Source organism: Oreochromis niloticus, linkage group LG17, assembly GCF_001858045.2.
Source record: "Oreochromis niloticus isolate F11D_XX linkage group LG17, O_niloticus_UMD_NMBU, whole genome shotgun sequence".
NCBI lineage: Eukaryota > Metazoa > Chordata > Actinopteri > Cichliformes > Cichlidae > Oreochromis > Oreochromis niloticus.
This window is the reverse complement of record NC_031981.2, coordinates 14,538,662-14,560,526: the sequence shown is the minus strand read 5'-3', so window position 1 is coordinate 14,560,526 and position 21,865 is coordinate 14,538,662. Positions and strand designations below refer to the sequence as shown.

At 41.6% G+C, this 21,865-nt stretch overlaps 1 protein-coding gene across 5 annotated transcripts in view; it reads left to right on the top strand.

Annotated features, from left to right (window-relative positions):
• si:dkey-97m3.1 (fatty acyl-CoA reductase 1) overlaps positions 1-21,691 on the top strand; it is a 57,650-nt gene extending 35,959 nt beyond the window's left edge. For 3 of the 5 annotated variants that reach the window (XM_003452031.5, XM_019346654.2, XM_005456662.4), the window contains exons 3-12: positions 1,535-1,710; positions 6,705-6,884; positions 8,374-8,551; positions 13,549-13,593; positions 13,683-13,801; positions 15,070-15,137; positions 16,786-16,957; positions 17,047-17,176; positions 18,001-18,128; positions 18,334-21,691. In XM_003452031.5, coding sequence (XP_003452079.2) covers positions 1,535-1,710; positions 6,705-6,884; positions 8,374-8,551; positions 13,549-13,593; positions 13,683-13,801; positions 15,070-15,137; positions 16,786-16,957; positions 17,047-17,176; positions 18,001-18,128; positions 18,334-18,496 — 1,359 coding nt within the window. In that variant the 3' untranslated portion in view covers positions 18,497-21,691. Of the gene's footprint in view, positions 1-1,512; positions 1,711-6,704; positions 6,885-8,373; positions 8,552-13,548; positions 13,594-13,682; positions 13,802-15,069; positions 15,138-16,785; positions 16,958-17,046; positions 17,191-18,000; positions 18,129-18,333 lie in introns of all 5 variants that reach the window. The other 2 variants (XR_002056823.2, XM_025899927.1) reach the window with 2 other exon arrangements.
• Positions 21,692-21,865: the final 174 nt, after the last annotated feature.

Genomic DNA, 21,865 nt, shown 5'->3' with positions numbered 1-21,865 from the left:
TAAATGCATGACATCTGACTCCGCTGCCTTTGGGAAGCATCTCCTGACTCAAACATTGGCTTGACGTGCTCAGCTCTCTGCAGGGTGTCGGGCAGCGAACGGCGTGTGATACACGAGCCGGTAAATCTAGACGAGACTTCACATAATCCCCGCCTCCATGTCGGAATATTTTCTCCGGCCCTCAGTTGGCGAACAGGAGCGTAAACAGGTGCAATAACACGAGCGGGGTTTGCGTTTCAGTGTGAATGTACAGTAGAGCGCGGCGAACAGCAGCACAAACGGCCCTGTCAGATACAGGTCAGAGGTTTACAGCCCTGATAGTGTTTTTGTATAAAATGGGCAGTGAATTCCTTTCTTTAGAGAGGAGATTACCTTTGCAAGCTGACTCACTGACCCGTGTTTACTTTGAGACATTTATCAGGAAACACTCCACAGTGTGACTCATGGCACAGATGGATAAATCTCATTGGTCCACGGCAGGCATGCTACTTTCTTTTCTTTTTTTTTCTTTTTTTTTCTGCTCTCACATCTGTAGCCTACCTGGCTTAACACCAAGTCCAATCTTCTTTTAGTTGAAGCCATTCATTAGTGAAAAAAGCCACCTTTAATTAAGACTTCATAGTCAATTCACAGAGCTCATTTATTGATTTACTGTCATGATTATAATTGGAATTAATGCTGCTTTAAAACTCAATTGGACGCATCTTTCCTCTTTTGTTTTAGTAGCTTTCAATAAGGTAGAGCAGCAAAACGAGAGTTTACTAGGTCCACCGTGTTAAAACAAATGCACTCTAATACAACATTCCCTCTCATGAGGTGAGTTTACTTTTCAGTCTGTGTTTGTTTTTCTGGAGGAGTTTCTTTGTCTTGTAGAAAAGCTTTTTCTTATATTAAGATGTCTCAGGGATTAAATGTGCAGTTAAACTTTTTTTACACTGACAGAAAGTCAAAGTGGGCTTTTCATAGCCCGTGGATGTAAAATACTCTGATAGAGAGTAAGAGTGGATTTGTTGACGTTTGTACTGGACTTCATTAGTTTCAGTAGCGTGTACCTAATAAAATGTCTGTAATAAAAAGTGTCTGTTAATCTGTCTGGGACCTTTCTTTGTGGCATTTCCACATGTTGGGTTAAGTTGCGATTCTAAACTGTCCAGTCTGACCGGTCTTATCTTGTCCACGTTGACTATCGCTGCTTTGGTGAAATGAAAATGTACAGATCATTTGCATCAGAAAAAACTCCTCACCTGAAGCGATTATGCAAAGTACATTTGCGTTCCTTGCCATGGTGTTTTAGTGTTTGAGTCGGCTGTAATAGTTCTTCTCTCCCTGACAGCTATAAGCAAAGTTTATTTATACAGCTCACTTCATACACAGCATCAATTCAATACCAATGCCCACATCTTACGAGAAAGCACAGCCTTCAAGTTTAAGAAAAATGTATATGGCATTTAAATGTTCGATTACTTGAGTGCTGCTGATGAATTAGCTAAGACATAAATGTCCTTCCTTTAGTGATTCCTGTTTTGTCTGGCAGCTTTTCGACCGTGTGAGGGAGGAAAACCCCGATTTCCACCAGAAGATCATCCCAATCAGCAGCGAGCTGACGCAGCCGGGCCTGGCCATCAGCCCAGAGGATGTGGAGAAGCTTACCGCCTGCATCAACATCGTCTTCCACTGCGCCGCCACCATCCGCTTCGATGAACCGCTCAAGTGAGGACCACGTGCATTTCATCCACTTTTTTTTAATTTTCCAACACAATGAACGCACAGACTCCTGCTGCTTTGTTTCACTATTACACCTCATTACAATCCTGTTTCACTTTACACAAGGTGTCTTTATTGCTGAGTAAATGTTGCTTGTACCAGGAACTTGCTGTTGCGAGGGTGCACTCCAGAGGATGTGCAACTCAATGAGCATGGCGGTAATGTTTCATTGACGTGACGCAAAGAGGAAGTGGAGCAGGATGAGGGTGTGGAGAAATCAACCGTTTCTACAAGTTTGTAAAATCACCTATAAGAAAATAGATGGTTCCTCTTTTACTCAGGGAGCCGTGGTGTGTTCAGAGTGTTGGTAGGAGGCGATTCAGAGGACATGCCTGTTGCAGTCAAATGAGTCAGTGAGTCAGTATTAAGATAGCCGATCAGTCTGGATTGATTATGATGTCTTCGGAGGCTCCTGTATGCTCCAACGTCCCAGTGATGACGTCACGCTCGTTACTGGTCTATGAGGAGCTTTGCTGAATGTAGAGTTGTTGAATCCTGATGTGAGCACTGTGATGACCTCGTTATGTTTTGCTCCTTTAGATAATGTGCTGATGTTCTCCTCCGACTAGTCATACCTGTAACTTCCTGTCATAAGCAACAATGATCCGTCCTATAATGTTCGAATCCTGTTTACCAAAAGACCCGACAATAATACAGAGAAAACCCCAACAATCAGACGACCCAGTATGAGCAAGCACTTGGCAAAAGGTGGAAGGAAAAACTCCCTTTTAACAGGAAGAAACATCTGAAAGAATCAGGCTCAGGAAGGAGCGGCCATCTGTTGTGACTGGTTATAGGGTGATGGGAGGAAGACCGGACAAAAGACTCACTGTGTATGACAGCCAGAGATGAATAATATCTAATGATTAAATCCAGAGTCCTGTATAAACACAGAGGGAGTGAAGAAGAAACAGTCTATTATGGGAAGCCCCCAGCAGCCTAGGCCGGTGAGGTCTGGTCTGAGGTCAGTTGGTCATAGCTGGGAGGTGGCAGGGAAGCCATTTGTATAGACTGTGCCTGAGCCTGCAAGCTTGTGTAAAAATATACAAACATGCTGTGCTGCTTTCTTTGTCTTGCTGTACAAATGCCCAGCCTGGACTGCACTGGATCCTTCATGTAGAAAATTATCTGCAGAGTAAAACCGAGAAGCCGAAAAGAGAAGAATGATTGGCATTCCTGCTTATAGCTTGTGTCTGGACACTTTGAGCTGCACTGCATTTTTGGGATTTTGTAAGTCTGTTTACACACATGTTGACCCCACATGGTGATCCCGGTATTCATAGATTAGATCTTCAGCTTTAGCTTCTTTTAAGCAGGGAAATTCCTCCCAAGATAAGCGAGTAAGGCCGCCCCTTCAGTGTGTTTGCAGCCTCCGTGTGCATGGATGAGTGGAGGTAGATCATTTGTCTGACGTGGTGTAGTGCTGCTCTTTAAAAGCTCCCTGAAGATGGGTGTTCAGAGGCGGGCCAGTTTGAGTGACAGCTCAGTTAGGACTGCTGCACTGCACTGAGCTGCACACAGATTCATATCGATCTCTTAGTGCTTTAGCATCTCTCTGTGTCCTGATGTGACTTTCCTGTCTCTGTATCTTTCTCTCTCAGTGGCCTTTATCTTCTCTCTTCTTTTATTTCTTCATATGACTTCACTGGGTTTTTTACTCACACCTCCCCTTTTTGTCATCTCGGAGTCATTATTCTTGTCTAGCGACCGGCAGCCTTGTAAGCAGTGCAGAGGCCATAAATCAGACGAGTCTGCTTAAGGCTCGAGAGTCAGTCCAGGGCTTTTCAGCCCGACGCCTCAGTTGGCCTTCATCCTGTGCAAGTCTTTATCCACACTTAAAGGATCATTGCTATTTATTGAAAGCTGGTTTTAACTTGAAACTTATTTCTATTTATCATAAGATTGATCACATTAACGTAATCTGTGAGTAAAGAGGGATTTTCACCCTATAATGTTCTGCACAGTGAGTTAAAATTTCAAGAAATCATGACCTGGTTACCAGGAACTGTGCAGAAACAAATGCCCCTCTACCCTTGGGTAGAGGTTCTTCCTCGTAATGAGCTGTGACAGGATGTAAACATTCATGGTATCCTCCCCTCGGATGAACTACAATGTCAGGTAGCTGCTAGCTTGCTTCCTTTTTAAATGAACTTGCAAGAAAGCCATAAGAGGAAAGTATATCTTTGATTTTTGGGGTGAAGTGGCCTTTTTAAAGAAGAAAGCAGCACTTATGTTAATATTAGAGCTTCTAGTGATTTATTATTGATTCATCGATCTGTCACTTTATCAATACACAGTTCTGTGCTTCAGAGAAGTACTGATAAAATGTACAGTAGTAATGATAATACTTGGGGCAGTCTAAGCATTAAGCAGATATTAAACAGGACTCTTGAAATGTAGTAAAATTATCCGTTAAACAAATTCTACAAAAACCCTTAAAGTGATTTTATTCTAAGATTATTATTTTGAAGTCTTATAACCTCAGTGGCTTCATATGAGTAAAAATCAGCAGCTGGGAGTTTTTTGTGTTTGCTAACTCGAGCTTTTCTCTAAAGGACCGTGACCCTTACAGAGAACTTTCTGAAACAGATGACATCCAGTGAGCTTTGTGAAAATGCTTTGTTGATGGCAGAGGAGACTGGTCAGACTGCTTCAAGCGGATAGGAAGGAAACAGTAACTCAAATAACCACCAAATATGCAGAATAGCATCTCAGAACACAAAACGCATTGAACCCTGAAGCAGAAGGGCTACAGCAGCAGAAGACCATACAGTGTGACACTCCTGTCAGCTAAGAACAGGAAACTGGGTCTACAATTCACACAGGCCCACGAAAACCAGGACAATAGAAGAAACGTCTGAGCAGCAACATTCAGGTGTTAGGATGAGAATTTGTTGTAGACAACATGAGAGTGTGAATCATCCGGCAGTTTGGACCCATAGCACCAGTTATTCACTGTTCAAACACCACAGCCTGCCTGAGTATTGTCGCTGACCATGTCCATCGCTTTATGACCACAGTGTACCATCTTCAGTGTCTTGAACGCTGTACTCAAATGGCATCCACAGTCAGCAGATCTCAATAGCTGGTAGTTTCTGATGAGTGCCTATACTGGTCTGTAGTTGTTGCATCTGAATCATAACTGCAAAGACAGATGGGTGATGAGTCAGGAGCAGGAAGGGGCGCAGTGGTGCCTCCATCTTCCCTCTGCAGTCCCGCTGGCGTGACGCCCTGCATATGGTCCCAGAAGGTGGAGGGGCGATGACACGCCCCCACAGCACGCAAAAGCTCACCGGGTGATCGCCACCGCAGTCTTCATCGTCCTGCCGCTGCCAACAGCCTGACCGCACCTGATTCGTGCCACTGGACCGTTCGCCCACAGCTTTCTGCCTCTCGGTTCTCCCGCGACCTCGTGATCGACACCCACGCTGAGCCGGAGAATCATGCGGTGTCTGTTGAAACTGACCACAGCGTTTCTCGTCTCCGCTTTGAGCAAAATGGACTCTGTATGTTGTTGTAGTTCTGCTGCAGAGCTGACGCACATCCACAGCTGAGGGCTGAGGTTTATAAAGTGAAATGTGTTGTGTGGGTGGTCGACAGGAGGATTATCAATCACATGTGGGTTCAGTTGTTTTTGTTTTTTCTTCTTCTGGCAGTTAGGATTTTGTTGTTTTCATCTCTTTAAGGAAACCTTTTTAAAACGATAAAGGCCAGCACCTTGATTATTCTTGCATAAGTTTGAGTCAAATACATGTGCTTCCTTTTACCAGAGATGGAGGCTTTTTATAGAGGTGAGGATGCCAATTATAGATTTCATTGGCAGAATAAAGATGATGGCAGCGATAAACATGAGGCGTGAGAAGTCAGGGTAGGAGTGGTGATGAATGAGATGTGCCATGGTGTTATGAGTGGCTGACTGCTTATGTGGAGGCCTACACAGGTGAGCCAGTATTCTCCTAACAAGCCTTGCTGCCTCCTGCAGGAGGGAACCCTGCAGGGAGAGCAGAAAGAGAGGAGGCTGTAACAACTTTAGACAGTGTAGAGTCAGAGGATTGCTAATTACAACACTTGTCTCATCATTATAAGACCAGTATCTATTAGACCCATCTACAAGGCCCTATTTATGTTTATTTTCTACTTTATCAATGGTTTAAATTGAGAGGGGGGGATTTAATCTCTTAAACTATCACGTAATTAATAACTTCATTAATCTATCTGCATTTGTTCTCATTTTGTGGTCCTCAGGGGATTTTTCTGTCTTCAGAGAAACACTTTTTTTTCTTTTTAGTGTTTCTGCTTTTGGACTCTTGAGGTGAAATGCTGCTGCGTCATTTATTCGGTTATAGTCTCTGTGTTTAAGGAGCGAAAAAGTCAACAAAAGAAGGAGCAACAGGTTATCATTTTGCCAGATTTTGCAGTTGTATAGCGGCGTGCATTGTTCAGGACCGTTCTCTGCATTGATTCAGAGCCACAGTAGATGCTGTAATGCTCAGTTTTGGCTTTATGACTGGTGAGAGTGAAATGATGAGGCTAATACATTTTTTTCCCTCCTCCTCATTTAGTCTTGTTCTCTCTCCCTCTCCTCTGTTTGATTTCATGCCTCTCTATCCTGCCGTGTCACTCCGCTCCGGCTTGAAATCATTTTTTTTTTTTTGCAAATTCCTGCTCGTTTGCAAATTCATATTTGAATGGAACACTCAGTCGTCAGCAAACAAACGCTTATACATGCAAATACAAAGAAGGTAGCAGTCTAGCAAACATGAAAACACACACACAACGACTTTCCCTGCACACACTGAACCTGAGCACGCACACACAAACTTTTCCCTCCCACACACGGACTCATTTGCACAACCTTTCCTCCCACATCTACATACACACACTCCCAGAGACACGCAGTGTTTTTAACACCGTATGAATCTCTCTCTCCGCTCCTGCAGACACGCCCTGCAGCTGAATGTGATCGCCACACAGCAGCTCCTCAGCCTGGCCCAGCAGATGCATCACCTCGAGGCCTTCATTCACATCTCCACCGCCTATGCAAACTGCAATCGCAAGCACATCGATGAGGTCATCTACCCGCCACCCGTCGAGCCCAAGAAACTCATAGACTCCCTTGAGTGAGTGGATGATGTTTTTGTTCACCAGTGTCACAGAAATACTTCCACTTGGGGTTAATCCATGTCATGTGGAAATTAATCCCAAAGAAAAAGAGAAGTTGTATATTTGTGCAAAAGCTGCAGCCAAGGGAGAGACCGCGACTGGGCCTCCCGAATAAGGAATTGTAACAAGGTTTGCTCAAAAGATCAATAAATAGTTAGTGGATAAACTATTGCATCACCCAGAAAAGGATGCTCACTTGGCGAGTGTGTCAGAATCAAGCCCAGTAATTACGAGGAACGAACAAACAATGCAGTCATTCACAACACATCCAGCTGGGGCTAAACCACCCTGGGCACGATACCAACACAGATCTCATCCATTCACTTGCATTCAGCAGTGAACCTGGACTGGGATAAAAGCAGGAATGTGGAGACACGAATTTCATGATTATCTGCCTGTTTTCACACCTGTGCACACATTTGGCCAACTGGCTGTAGAAAAGAGGGCTTTATTGTCAGATTGCTCCATGGAAGTTATTGCAAAAGTTGGGCAACATGCACACCTTTCAGTGTGAAAGGTTTTCTTTGCTTTTAAACTGTTCATATTCATAATTTAGTCCAGGACTAACACCTCCACGTGCATTTGGAGAGTAGTAACAGAGACTCTCCCTACATATCAAAGGTCACAGTAATTTCAGTTTGATTCATATAGCAACAAATGACAACTACAGTTGCCTCAAGGTGTTTTATTTGATACAAAGAAACCCCCAACAGTCAGACGACCCCTTATGAGCAAACATGTGGCAAAAGTGGGAATAAAAAAACTCCCTTTTAACAGGAAGAAACTTCCAGGAGAATCGCGCTAAGGGAGGGGTGGCCATCTGCCGCGACTGGTTGGGTGTGAGGGGAGGAAGACACAACAAAAGACACACTGTGGGGGGGGGAAAAGGCAGAGATGAATAACTAATGATAAAAGACAGCAGATATTACACTAATGTCTGAAACGGCATGTAAAGGAAGTGCAAGGGTGGAGATTGGTTGATAGCGACTTGCAGGAAAGTAAGTAAAGCAGCTTAAATGCCACGTCCTACATAGATTTGTCATCAGCTCATGTGTAAGGATCAGAGGCTTGGTTTAACTTTGAGAACTTTACCTAATGGAGTGCTTCCATTAGGTTTCATTTTATTTCATGCATTTATTTGGCAGTGTTTATAGGTGAAGTCGCCTTAACTTCTTTTCCCATAAAGACAACATGACGACCTTCACAGCTTTCACAGGGTAAAGAGTTAAAATGCTGGTCTAAATGTAGCAAGCGTACATGACCTGGGGACTGTAAATTGCTTTTTCACAAACCTGTACTTTCTAATGTTCTTCTGCAAAACAAACCTGCCACCTACGTTTTTTTAAAATTGTTTTTATCATAATAAATCTCAGACGGCACCAAAATAAGTGCTCAATTATGTTGTAAATGGGTGCTTAGTGCTGAAGCTTTAGTCTCTGGCTTCAGGTGGATGGACGATGGCATCGTGCGGGACATAACGCCACGGCTCATCGGCGACAGGCCCAACACGTACACCTACACCAAAGCCCTGGCTGAGTACGTGGTGCAGCAGGAGCAAGACAAGCTCAACATTGGCATCATCAGACCCTCCATAGTGGGAGCCAGTTGGCAAGAGCCCTTTCCTGTGAGTTCACTGAATACTTTCCTCTCTTTAGAAATAAGCTACTTTTGCATAATTACACTTAAAAAAAGAACATATATAAGTGTTGACAAAGTTCCAATGACGTTTTCTAGTTTTAATCTTGCTGAGAGAGAACTGACACGCCCACTATGGCTCACGTCTTTGTGAAAGAATTTCATGAGCCTATATGTCAAAGACTGTACAAAAATGATGGATGTAGCAACTGATGTCAGTCATTGGCTTGTGAACGCCTACATTTTAATTTAAAAAAAATGAAGTAAAACAAAGCAACAAATTAATTGTCTGATAGCTTAATCTCTACACTTTGATCCTGTGACATCAACATTTCAGTTCTCACCCCATCATTGACACCTACACATGGTCCTTTTCTCTCGACACTGTTCTTCAAAGTCTTATGAGTTAATTGCTCCATAACATATATTCCACTCTTTGTTTTCAGCCATTTCTCTTGTGATGGTTGTACGATCCTTATTTGATGTGATTTGCCAAGTTAGTAGGGCCACCTTCATCCTTATGCTTACTTTGATTAATAAAAACGGGCTTAAAGGATTGTGTTCCAGATGTCGTCATTGGTCATTTTTCAAAAAGGAACCATGGTGTTTTAAAATGAACACAAACAAGAGTCAAAACTAGAAATTCAGACCATTTTTTTCTGCTTGCATCTTTTCTATACAGTCTGTGATGCATGTCGTGATTATGAGCTGTGGTGCTTGGATCCTCGTAGAGTGCAAGTCGTTTGGTTTTCATCGTTGGCTCTTTTTCTGCCCCCTTTTTTGACTTGGTTGTTTCTTTGTAGGTGCTGTAGTCCAAAAGATCAGCACCAGTCTGCTGTTAGAGTTAGAGTTGTAGTTTAGTGAGCGGCAGTGGCGGAGCGGGGGGGTGGCTTACTGGGCTTAAGCCCGGGTTGTTTTTTCAGAAGCCTGGGGTCTTTTGGAGTGTAATTTTTTCATAGTTAGATGCCTGGCTGACAATTGTACAAAACAAAAACTACACACAATATTCGAAGCACATAGTGCACACTGTGGGAATTTACGACTGTGCGTAAATCCCCCCTAATATTGGTATGATCCGAGCTCAGGCACTAAGCGACTGAGCGAGGGGGCGGGGGAGCTGCTGCCTGTTGGAGAAGCGCAGCGAGGCAGACAGAGGAGAACTGAAGTTCGACCAGCTACCAAATCAAATCATTCGTACTGTACAAATAATGTAAATATGACGGTGTATCACGAAAGATTGATATCAAACTGATCACTTGACCCATATTACGTTACTTGCTCTTCAAATGAATCAACAAATGGCGAAATGAAAAAAAAAGAAAAAACTCTGGTAGATGTTAATTTATATATTATGCTTTGTATGTTGTTCAGTATATTTCTATGCAAAAAAAAAAAGAGGAATTTCAATACACAGCAGTATATTCACAGCTGAAACCAGATATTTACATACACTTTATGGAGAACACAAGAACATTTTTTTACTGTACAACATCAATTTAGAGTAAACTTGTTTTGTTTTCGATAAATAAATATTGAAATATCTTTTGAATTAGTTAAATGTCAGAATAAAAAGAGGGAGCTGTCTATTTTAATCACTTTCATCAAATTTAGGAGTACATATACACTAAGTTTATTGTTAATTAATAAGAAAACTCCAGACGATTCCATTCTGAGCTGAAGAAGCTTCTGATAGGTTAGTAGAGTCCATGTGAGTAAATTGGTGACTCACCTGTGGATGCATATAAAGCAAAACACAGAGCCTGTTTCTTTGAAATGGGAAAATCAAGAGATGTCAACCAAAACACCAGGAAAAGAAAGAGCTCCATAAGTGTGGCTCAATTTTGAATACAATTTGGTGCCATTTACAATAAAGAAATACAGATAGTTTATCTCTTTACTCTTAAATTTAACAAATATGGGGTTTTTTTATATTTATCAATCTAAAAAAAATGTAGTCTGATTTGATGTTACAATTGAAAAAGTGTATCTGTTTTTATCTGAAGAGTGTGTAAATATCTGGTTTCAACTGTATATTTGATGATGTTGGTGTTTGGCTTGATTGTCAGCACAAAGAGGGAGAGAGAGGAACAGAGAGGGAGAGAGAGGAACAGAGAGGGAGATGGAGAATGAGGACAGAACAGAGATGGAACAAGAGCAGGTGAGACAGACGTGTTAGTCAAATGGTTGTTTACCAAAAGTATCACCGTATCATAGGTACTCATGTATCTCGTACCTAGTGTTTCTTTTTAGGTTTGTTATTTTTCAAATTCTATATTTATGAAGTTATGCAGGCTTGTTTGCACAACAAGGCTAAATAATTATATAAACCTTTCTCAATCTAAATAGTGGACTTTGGTAGAATTAAAAAATAAGTGTAGTGCAGGTCTATGATGATTTTTAGTGCTACTATCATCTAGTTCTGATTCTGGTTCTGTCTTGGTTAAATCCTAAGTAGTCCTGATTTTGAACTGTTGTAGTCCTGTTTTAATTCCGGGTCAGTTCTGGGTCTGGTTGAATTAGGGTTTAGTCCGCGTGTCTTGATACAGCCCTGATTTTGTTCTGCCTTGCTACTTAATTAAAAAACTAGTTTAAGGTGTCCTGCATATGTGATATATATTTTTCCTAGGGCTGTTCGATATAACGATATATATCGGATGACGATATAAAAACATCTATCGTTGCATTTTACGCTATCGTTTGTTTCGTGGTGTTGTAAAATAAACTGTTTACGGCAATATTTTTTCACTGTTTTGATGCTCACTGTAGTGGCTATATTAATTTCTTAAAGTTCTCTCTTTCTCTTATATTTAAAATAACCACACTATGGACGGACAAGCGCCTGTTTTTATGCGTAGTCGTTAGCAACCACCACGGTAAAACCATCGCTAGTCTGCTTGTTTATTTTCCACATAAACCTTTCACAATAAAGTTCAAGATCCTGTTGAGACTTTTCAAAATAAACTGAATCACGTGAAAGCTGCAGAGTGTTTACGGATGAGAAGCCAAAAACAGGTGTCAGGTGCTAAAAAATAAACCTTAGACTCAAACGTTAGAACAGGCTTTTCACGCTGTGTAATAAATACTCACAAAGAAAACGGCAGCCGTTACAACTTATGGACTCGCCCAGCTGGAAACACTTCACGCAAGTCGAGCTGCCCGAGATTCACAGAATTTACAGAAAATGTTAAATCTTTGTTATTTATATCGTTATCGGACGATAGATGTCTTATATCGGGATATGAGATTTTGGTCATATCGCACAGCCCTAATTTTTCCCTATATGAAGTCATTGTTTTTTGAATAAAACTCAAAACAGAGCCAATTAATCTTCCAGTCATTTCTAACCCCCCCCCCCAATCCGACATGCATACTACCCTTTAGGGTTAAGCCCCGGGTGTATCAAATGTCTGCCTCCGCCTCTGGTGAGCGGTCACACTCGTAGCTCAAATGTTAATCTACATGTTGGACACCCGTGAATGATGCAGACTAGTTTTTCTAGAATCCCTCCCTCATTATGCGTACTCCTACCACAGTGACACAAATTGAAATAAGATATTGATCAACCTAATCCTGCCCGGGTCAGTGCTGCTCTCCTGTGGCTTTTATCTTAAGTGGTCCTGGATTAAAGCAAATTGGCTAATGTCGGTGCTAAAGACCGGCGTTTTCCACCCGAGTCACCTTTCACCAAGCCAAACAGCTGCTGGGATGGGAGAGGTCGGGCGGACGTCAAGGACAGAAGGGCGAATTGGAGGTTGTGGAGTGAAGGCTGCTTCGCTAAGGACCCAAACATGAAAGCTGAAGAGTGCATTATCGCAATTTCACCTGTCAGTCTCTGGTGGATTTCTTTACATGAAAACTTGCTTTTCAGTAAATATTTAATTGAAATTATGTGATTTTGCTTGGAAAGAGTTAAACTGTAAACTTGCCAATAATTATTCATTTTTTATAATATATTTATTTACTTATTCTTTCATTTTATTTTATTTTTTTATATATATATTTTTGCTGAGTGACTCCTGGTTAAAGCTATAAATATATCTATCACCCGAGGCTGACGACTGCAGAAAAAGCAAAGCCTTAGACTCGTGATGATGACATAAATGTATCGATTATTCAAAGAGATGTTCAGCAGAAATCTAACCGCTAATTCTGATTCTTCCTAATTTAAAAAAAAAAAAAAAAAAAAAGAGTTCATCTAAAGGACTAGCTCTGAAGAGATGATGCAGCATGAAAAAAATACCAGACCTACACAGGAAAGTCCTTGTTTATGTGGAGTCAGGAAATGTAGGCCTTGTGTTTGTGCAGTGGGACTGTTGGTAGCTTCTGGCTCTGTGCTCAGCCTGCAGTTGTAAGCTCGGCCTGGCAGCAACTCTTCAAAAGACCTCACTCACGCTTGGCCCTGCAATCGCCTTGGCAGCCCGTGCCAGCGGGCGCTGTGAGACGGGTGGGGGATGGGCACAGCGTATTTGTGTTTGCGTCGATGTGTTGTGTACATTTATAACCCCAGTATGCGCCTGTCGTTCTGGGTGTCCGTGCTTTTAGAAATGTCCCATTTAACCCAACACGCTGTGCAAACTAAAAGCTGCATCTCCGTCTTCAGCTTGGCACGAAGCCAACAGCAGATCGCCACGCTAAAACCACCCCTGGCCCCAGTGGCCTGCTCTTCTTCTGTGCACCTTCTCTGCACCAGAGCATGTTATTAGAGCGAGGATCAGGCTTAGCTCTGCCCACATAATGAATCCACAGCCCCGCACATTAGAGACTGTTGCAGTCTATTACCAGTGATTTCATCCATTTTTAATGGTTTCTAATTGAAGCCGACAATCCCCGCTTCTCTGTTCTCCCACCACAGGAAGTAACATAACCCCGAACAGCTGCTTCAGCGCACATAAACACAACCACATGTGTGCTGCAGTTACAATTAATCGATTAATGTTGATTCGGTCTTATTGCTGTTTTTCTTTTCTTCTCCGTTTCATGCCTCAGGGTTGGATCGACAACTTCAACGGGCCAAGCGGCGTCTTTATAGCTGTAAGTAAGACATGTCACCCTTGAATCTCAAAGCTCTTCGTCACAGTGACAAGATTTGGAGTTTTAAGATGATGTCATCCTGTGATAAGGCGGGAAAGGGTATCCTGCGCACCATGAGGGCCAACAACGATGCGGTGGCAGATCTGATCCCTGTGGATGTGGTCATCAATCTCACTCTGGCTGCTGGCTGGTACACTGCTGTACACAGGTGAGCAAACAGACCCCAAAACTCAGTCCCTAAACTTAAAATATCCTCCATTTGCCATAATGCATAAGTTGAGGGCTTTCCATTAAAAACTTGTAGTTTCCAGGTGCACTCTTGAATGATTTGGGAGCCCTTTAGGGTATAAGGACAACGGCCAACTTGTGGGGGTTTCTGCTGTAACCTGCGGATGTTTGGGCTCAATACAAAAGGCAAAAAAAGCAAATAAACTTAAAGTTATGATCATATGACAATAGCTGCTTGCCTGCTCAGGCAAGCTTGGCCAGTCAAAGCAGAAGCTAGAAAGCTTCAGAAACCCAATGTCGTGTCCCTTTTTCTAGATATTCTGCATATTTTCATGTCTGTATATGTCGTATGTCTGTATATAGAGTAAATCCCCCAGGTTACTCTGTTTTACTTAGCCTTGGTAAACTGTGACATGGACAGAAGGCATCTGTTATGAGTGGGGGTAATACTCCATGATCACCAAATATAGTTCACACAGCAGCACCTGAATAGATGCTTTAACAGTGACTCTAAAAATAGAGTTGCATACATTCTTTGAGCAGCTATTTCCACCAGCAGACCAACACAAACCTGTTGTCACGGTCTTCCTCTGTGTCTTGTTAGTGAGCGTCAGAGTAAAGTAATACTTCAGTACTTTTATAACAGCCTGAGGTGATAAAAGAAGCTGTAAGTGTAAATCTAAACCTCGCCCTGATGTGAAGAGAAGATTTGCACTGAGAACTTGTCACAGAAAATGCAGAATGGGCTGGGAAAATAAGTTAAATGCCAGATTTTGAAATATTTCTCTGTTGATCCTTACCAAATTTATTTTGGCACTAAAAAGAAGACACTAGTAAACTCAAGTGGGTCATTTCCACACCGTGCCAGATGTTTTTCCCAGGGAGTGTCTGACTCACTGCTTCGCTGCAGTCTTACCAAAACTCAGAGGGTCAGATTTTCCATACGGGAAACAGCGTGCAGGGAAAATATGCGGCATCCACACCCATTTCAGATAGACTGCTAAGAGAGGCTGATGAAAACACACTTAACCTCTCAAATTTTGTAATGTACACCCACGATCTAGAGTTGTGCTTATGTACTTCTCATTTTATGTACTAACTCCTGCACTGTAAGGGTTAAAAACACTGGTGAATAACAGTTTTAAATATAAGATCAGCCTTTTATATCAGCACAGTTTCACCGCACAAATTACACACCAAATGCCTTCTACAGACATCATTATGACCTTCATCTTCCACACTTTGCAGACCTAAAGCGGCCCTGGTGTACAACTGCACGACCGGCGGCATCAACCCATTTCACTGGGGAGAGATCGGTAGGTACTCTCTTTGCTGTGTGGTAACACAAACCTGTCACTGCAGGCGGTTATTTATAGAGTTGTTTTTGTCTGCCTGCCGGCATCCCGCAACACTGTCGTCTGCGTTCGCTTTCCTCGTCACAAATCAATACTCGGGTGTTGTGACATAATGTCTCTGTGATGTAGATGTGATGTTTGTGGCGGAGGCTTCAAGAGGAGGGAGTCTGCCACCTGCTGGCAAGAAGCGGAAAATTGAGTTTTTGATGGATTTGGTGGCGAGTGAATGATGCAGAGGAATCTTAAAGCTTGTTTGCAATATGTTTGAAAAGTAAACACATTTTAATCTGTCTTCAGACACTAAATGTTTTATTTCATACTTTTTAGTAGATTTTTATTAGCCATTATTTATTAAAAGTCTATGTCTCAAAATTAAATAGCAGAATTTAGGAAAAAGATTATCAAAATGACTGCATCTGCTTGGATTCCACGTGAAGAGTAAAAAACTCACATCGTTGCCCTCTGGGTGTGGATATCCGGCCGGCAGGATGTCGAGTGACCCTCAGATTAAAAAAACACGCTCTCTTCACCAAGGAAATTGTGACCAGATGGCTCGTGGCGGGATTAGGTCTGATCACTGCGACTCATCACGTTATGAAAGAGGAAGTGTGGACTCTGCACTCTCACTGGGCCAGAAGAGAGCTAGAAAAGAAGCCAATTTAAAACAAGAGGATCAGAAGAGCCCCAGTAACACTGGACATCCCCTCAGAGAAAACAGATTTTTTTTTTAATTAATATGACATTAAGAAAAGAAGTACTCTAGTGCAGCTCAGTTTTTTAAATATGTATATCACAAGTGTCCCAGGCTTCTGAGAGGAGCTCAGTGTTTGCCACGGTGCTTCTAACCAGGCTGCAGGGAGCCAGGCCACAGCTGGCTGTCACCTCGGATCTGGTCATCTCGGTCCCTGGAACCACTACATATTTGTTGTCATGGAAACAAACCTTACAAGGCCTCATTTGCATGCCGTGTGATGTAACGTCTGTGGTCACATGGCTGCTTCCTGCCGCTGGCCGTCGCTGGATGCTGAGAGGAGGAAGAGGAGGAGCCACCCACGCTGCCCAGTGGGGAAATCATTGAATGGTCGCTTTCTGCCTGATATCCCCCAGAGAAACAGGGTCATGGCATGATTAAGGCCAGCCGAGTTTCTGGAAGTCTTGATCCTTGTATTAAAACCCTGTCCTCAAAGTACCTTTTATTTTCTTTGTTTACCTCTGAAAAGCACGCTTCCATTTGAACCATAGAGCTTTAATATGGAGGACCAAGACTGCCAAAATTTAAAAAAAAAATGTAAAAGCAGTCAGAAAGTAAATTAATAATTCATGAAACAAATGTACAAATTAATTATTAAAATGGGATGGATGAATGAATAGAGTTAAGAACCTTTTTCCTGGCGATTCATTAATGAGAAGGCTCATTAAAGTAAAGGATGCTGGAGAAGTGCCTCATGGTGTGCATGCAACTGTAAACTGGAAATAAACCCTCCCCTCCTTAAACCTCAGTCTGACCTGAAACTGAATTAAAATATACAGTCCAAAAGTTTCCTGCTGTCTTTGTCTCAGAGGTGAATACTGCACTGAGCCTAATCTCCTCAATGATCTTGATTTGCAGAGCATCATGTGATGTCCTCCTTTAAGAGAAACCCCTTGGAGCAGGCTTTCCGAAGACCCAACGCCAACATCACCTCCAACTACCTGATAAACCAGTACTGGATCCTGGTCAGCCACAAGTTCCCCGCTTTCATCTACGACCTCTTCCTGCGTCTCTCCGGGCAGAAGCCGCAGTAAGACCGGCTTCCTTTTAATCCCACTTTTAGCCTAAAGAGAAATTAATTTGTGCCTGTTGTAATCTGCGCCTCCTCCGTCTTTGTAGGATGATGCGCATCTTCAATCGCCTGCACAAGGCCATCAGCCTGCTGGAGTATTTCAGCAGCCAGGACTGGGAGTGGAACTCTGAGAACATGAACATGCTGATGGGCCAGCTAACCCCTGAGGACAGGAAGGTAGGGTTAACCATGTACGTGGTGCAAATTTTGGACCAATAATACACCTGTTAGGGTCACATAAAGCTGCAGGTGTTCAATAATGATAGTCAGAACTCGCTCACCATCTAGTTATTTTATTGGTTTAAACTTTTTGGTCTTTATTATTTTATTTTACTTTATTACCTTTGCGCAGGATGGGGAGGTTGTCTTATTAATGGGTTTTTAACTCGCATGCTTGTTTTTAATTATGTTTAGATTAATATCAATGTTTTACTTTTACATTATTAGTTTTATAGCAGCAACCCCCATGCAGCACGACCTTGAAAGAAGCATACTGTATAAATAAAGTTTAGTTTGTGAAACACTATTATGGAAGCCTTTTTACGCCACTGAGGGGAAAAAAAAAAGTCGGTGCTGAATCGAAATTTCAAGTTTTTATTCTCACAAATTGAACTTCTCATTACCTAAATATTTGGAGATAATAACCCAAAACTGTGACATTATGGATTGATTAAAAAAATAAAAACTCACAGGCAGAAAGAAGCTTACATAAAAATTCTCTTTTTGCAGCCGCACATGGAGCCTAAATTTTATAGATAACACTGACTACAAAAATTAATCCATGACTTTAACTGTAAATTTTCTCAGTACATAATAGTATTTCTACTTGTAAATAAGTAAATGAGCTGAGCACATCATGCACAACTGCAACAGAGCACAAGACAGGAAACACTTCCTGAATATTAAAGACAGCCCATTCCTTCTAATGCACTTTCAGTCACAAAAATAGCAGGTTTTTTATTTTCAGTTATCAATTTCTGCTCTGCCATCTTATCTTGCAGACATTTAACTTTGATGTGCGCCAGCTGAACTGGCCCGAGTACATTGAGAACTACTGCATCGGCACCAAGAAGTATGTCCTGAACGAAGACATGTCTGACATTCCTGCTGCCAGGCAGCACCTGAGAAAGTAAGTCAACAATCCTTCAAAAGTACAGGATTGAAGTATGTTTCCCAACCAGTTATCATTCTATTTTTGGAAGAATTTCCCTGTGATAATTAATTAGGGAAACATGTGCACAAGCTTCCTTGTTTATCATCTCATTTACATCTTTAAGCTTTTAAGAACTTCTATGTTAAGTCTTTAATCTGCTTCCCTCTTGTCTTCTTCTCAGACTGAGAAACATCCGCTACACCTTCAACACCCTGCTGATCGTTTTCATCTGGAGGGTGTTTATAGCCCGCTCCCAGATGGCCAGAAACATCTGGTACTTTGTGGTCAGCCTCTGTTTCAAGTTCCTCTCCTACTTCCGTGCATCCAGCACCTTAACCATTTGAGTCTTCCTCACCGCCTCAAGCCAGAGTCAGCAGCCCTCGCGTTTAGCTGTCAGCAGGAGGAAAACATCCACTGTGGACACTCTAAATCCTTCTAAATGTGGACAAGCGGGGCTCTGTACAGGTGGGAATGGCAGTTATGTGAAGAAGAGAGGAAAAATGAGGTCTACTAGCCATGAATTAAGCATTCAATTTGGATATCTGTCATCAGTTTGTGCACTCTTCAAACTCCAACCCCATCCAAAAAGAAAAGTGTTGTCATTCATTTTGTACCTACTGTTTTCTTCTCAAAGTGGCCAATTATATATGCAACAATAAGCCTTTTGTGTGATTTCCATTTTCTTTTCCACCCTCTTGAATCTCGATACATCGCCTTGCCTTTAATTACTTTTTTTTTTTCTTTTCATACTTGAATAATACTGGCACTGCATCATTGGAGGGAAATTTCTAAGAGATCATTATAGTTCATGTTTTTGTTTGTTTGTTTGTTTGTTTGTTTGTTTTTACTGTGGGGATCTCCGGTTCTTGTCTTTAATACACGGGTGATTCCGATATCTGTATGTCTTTGCAATGAGTGCATCCACTGCCTTTTTAACATCTCCAAAAAAACTCACCGGTGGTTTTCCATCTTAATACCGATCTCCAGTATATTAAGAATAGTATTAAAGCTAAACTCAAACTACATGAGACACCTATGACTACAGATACAGATGCCACCTTTCCTGCTGTTACAGTTGTCACTTATTTATGACCACAGATGTTGATGTTCGTACGTCTTGTTTGAATGCTCATCCACTTTTTTGCCTGTTTGTACAGCAGTTTGTACTGAAACTAAGTTTACTACTTTTACATCTTTATACCTGCGCCAAAGGCTAGTCCGACTATATGTGGTAGACCTTGGCTGTGTAGATTATATAAATAAGAGTAAATCAGAGTGAAGTTTATTTGTATAGCCCAGTATATACTGCACATTGTTTCCCAACAGTTTCTAAGCAAACTTTGTAAGAAGACAACTCCCCAAAAGTTTAGCACGTTAGGGAAAGATATTTCACAGGCAAAGCAAGAGTGAGTGATTCAGTTAAAATGGTTCAATGCCTCATAGTATAGAAGATGAAAGTTGGAGACCATTGCAGCTAACTGCAGCAAAGGAGCCCGAATTCATGCCATTGTTGCAAGTGCACAACACAGTGGAGGTTAAAAAGGAAAAAAAAGTGGGCCTATTACTGAGCCCTGAGGGATGCCTGACCTTATAAAGTGAAGTTGGAGAGGGCAGTTTGATGTAGTAGGAAGTCAGAGTGGTAAACATGAGTTATGTTTGAGCCAGTGGTACCCATTCAACTTATCCAGAGATGTTTTCAGTGCTCCTGAGATGCTAATTATGATTTAGTGATCAGAGTAAAGTGTTATCTCCATATGAGTGAAAAGTCATGTCCCAGTTCCAAGTAATTCTTCCTAAAACACTAAATAAGTGGTTCAGGTACAAAGCCATAAGCGATGCCTCACCTCACAGAATGGAGAAATAGACTGCTATGACAAACTGATCGATTTAATAATGCATATTTAAAATGATGAAATGGAAGTTAAAAAGAAAATAAGTGGGCCTGGTACTCAGCCCTGAGGAATGCCACGCCTTACAGAGTAGGGCTGGAGAGGGCAGTTTGATTGCATAGTAAGTCAGGTCACCTGAAATACTGCGGAGACCTCACCAGCCTAGTCACAGTGGTAACCATGAGTTATATTTGAGTTGGCAGTACCCATTAGGTACCACTAAAATATAAACTGAAGAAAATATTGCCTGGTGCACAAGAGAGGGCACTTTTATTTACCAAACCAAACAATTGTGAGGAAATGGGTCAAACTGTTCAGAAGACAATGTCCAATTTTGAGGTTTCTATAAATACAGTTGTTATATCTCGAGCCCTGGTTTTTCAAACACTGCTGGAAAATTGTTTTAAAAAAGATTTTTACCACTGTGATTTTAACATTATGTTAGTGCATAAGAGACACACACTACAACTTCAGTAGATCCAAAGAAAATGGGGAAAAAAACTAGTTGCTGGGATATCCAACGGCTTAAAGTTTTAAAAAAAAGAAAGAAAAAAAAGGCCCACACCTGTGCAGATGAAGGCTCTCTTTTCTCTTCTGATTTCTTGAGGCAGACTAAGATATCAAAAGACTCGTGAGGCACTTTAAAATCACATACAGCGTAAATATGACGCTACTGCAGAATAATTAATTTAAAAGTACTGGTTAAATTACAATCTAAGCTGGCATTGTATCCCCTATGCCAGAGTACTTCAGCTTCATCGTCTTAAAGGGGCAGGGCACTGAGCAATCAGAGTTGAGTTGCATCTGGAATATATGTGTGAAAGTTCATGACCCATTTTCAAACGATTCTTCCTAAATGAAGTAAAAACTAGATAACTGGACCAAGACAGAGCCATAAGATATGAGTCCAGATTTATATTTAAAAAGTCCCAAGTAAAGGGCTGGGAACATGGTTACAACTCTACTGGCATTACATCCTTTCTGCATATTTGGAATATCTGTAAATAGATGCTTGCATATTATTCTTATAGATTACCAAAAACTTTTATTTGACTGTTGATTTATTTTGGTTGAGTGTCTTCACAGAGCTTCCCACAGAGTCTACCAAAAGTGTGACCGGCCGGTATGATTTTTACTAAAAGAATGAGACAGCTGTGTACAGTATTGTATATGTTGCGAGGCATTACGCTTGACAGAATTAAAAATACTTAACAGTGATGAGCCTTTATGGGAGAAAAAGGGACAAAACTAAATGTTTATGCAAAGCCCATGTCTGGTGAAATCATGATAACTGTCCTCTTAATTTCAGACCCGAAACGTTGTACAAGGCCTGCATGATGAAGCAGTTGCATCAGATTGTTCTCAAAGAGCTACAGGGCTATATTAATGATGTTGTCCGTATGGAGTTTTGCTCTTCTGTGTGTCTGTCTTGTCTTCTTGGGGTTTTTTTTCAAACGCAGAGCACTGTTGGTACCATAAACCCCAGACTGGAGCTACTGTTACTGTATGTAACAAACGGCATCACTTAACCAATGACTTCATGTTATTTCTGGTGTCATTTGCAAAACGTCCGATTACCTGTATTCCCTGCTCTGACAACACTTTCAAGTCTGCTTGGCAAAACTGAAATAAACTCGAAGAGTAAAGGTGCACATGTGCAGCAGTCTTTCATGCTTGCCTTCCAGCTCCCTCGTTCATGGTTACAGGGGAGAAAATGAAAAGCGAAAGATATATTTTTCCTGGAACCGCTTCAGTTCTGACCAAGCCAGCTGGCTGATGATCAGTTAATCAAGCAGGTTTGATTAGCAGCTCCTGGAAGCAGTA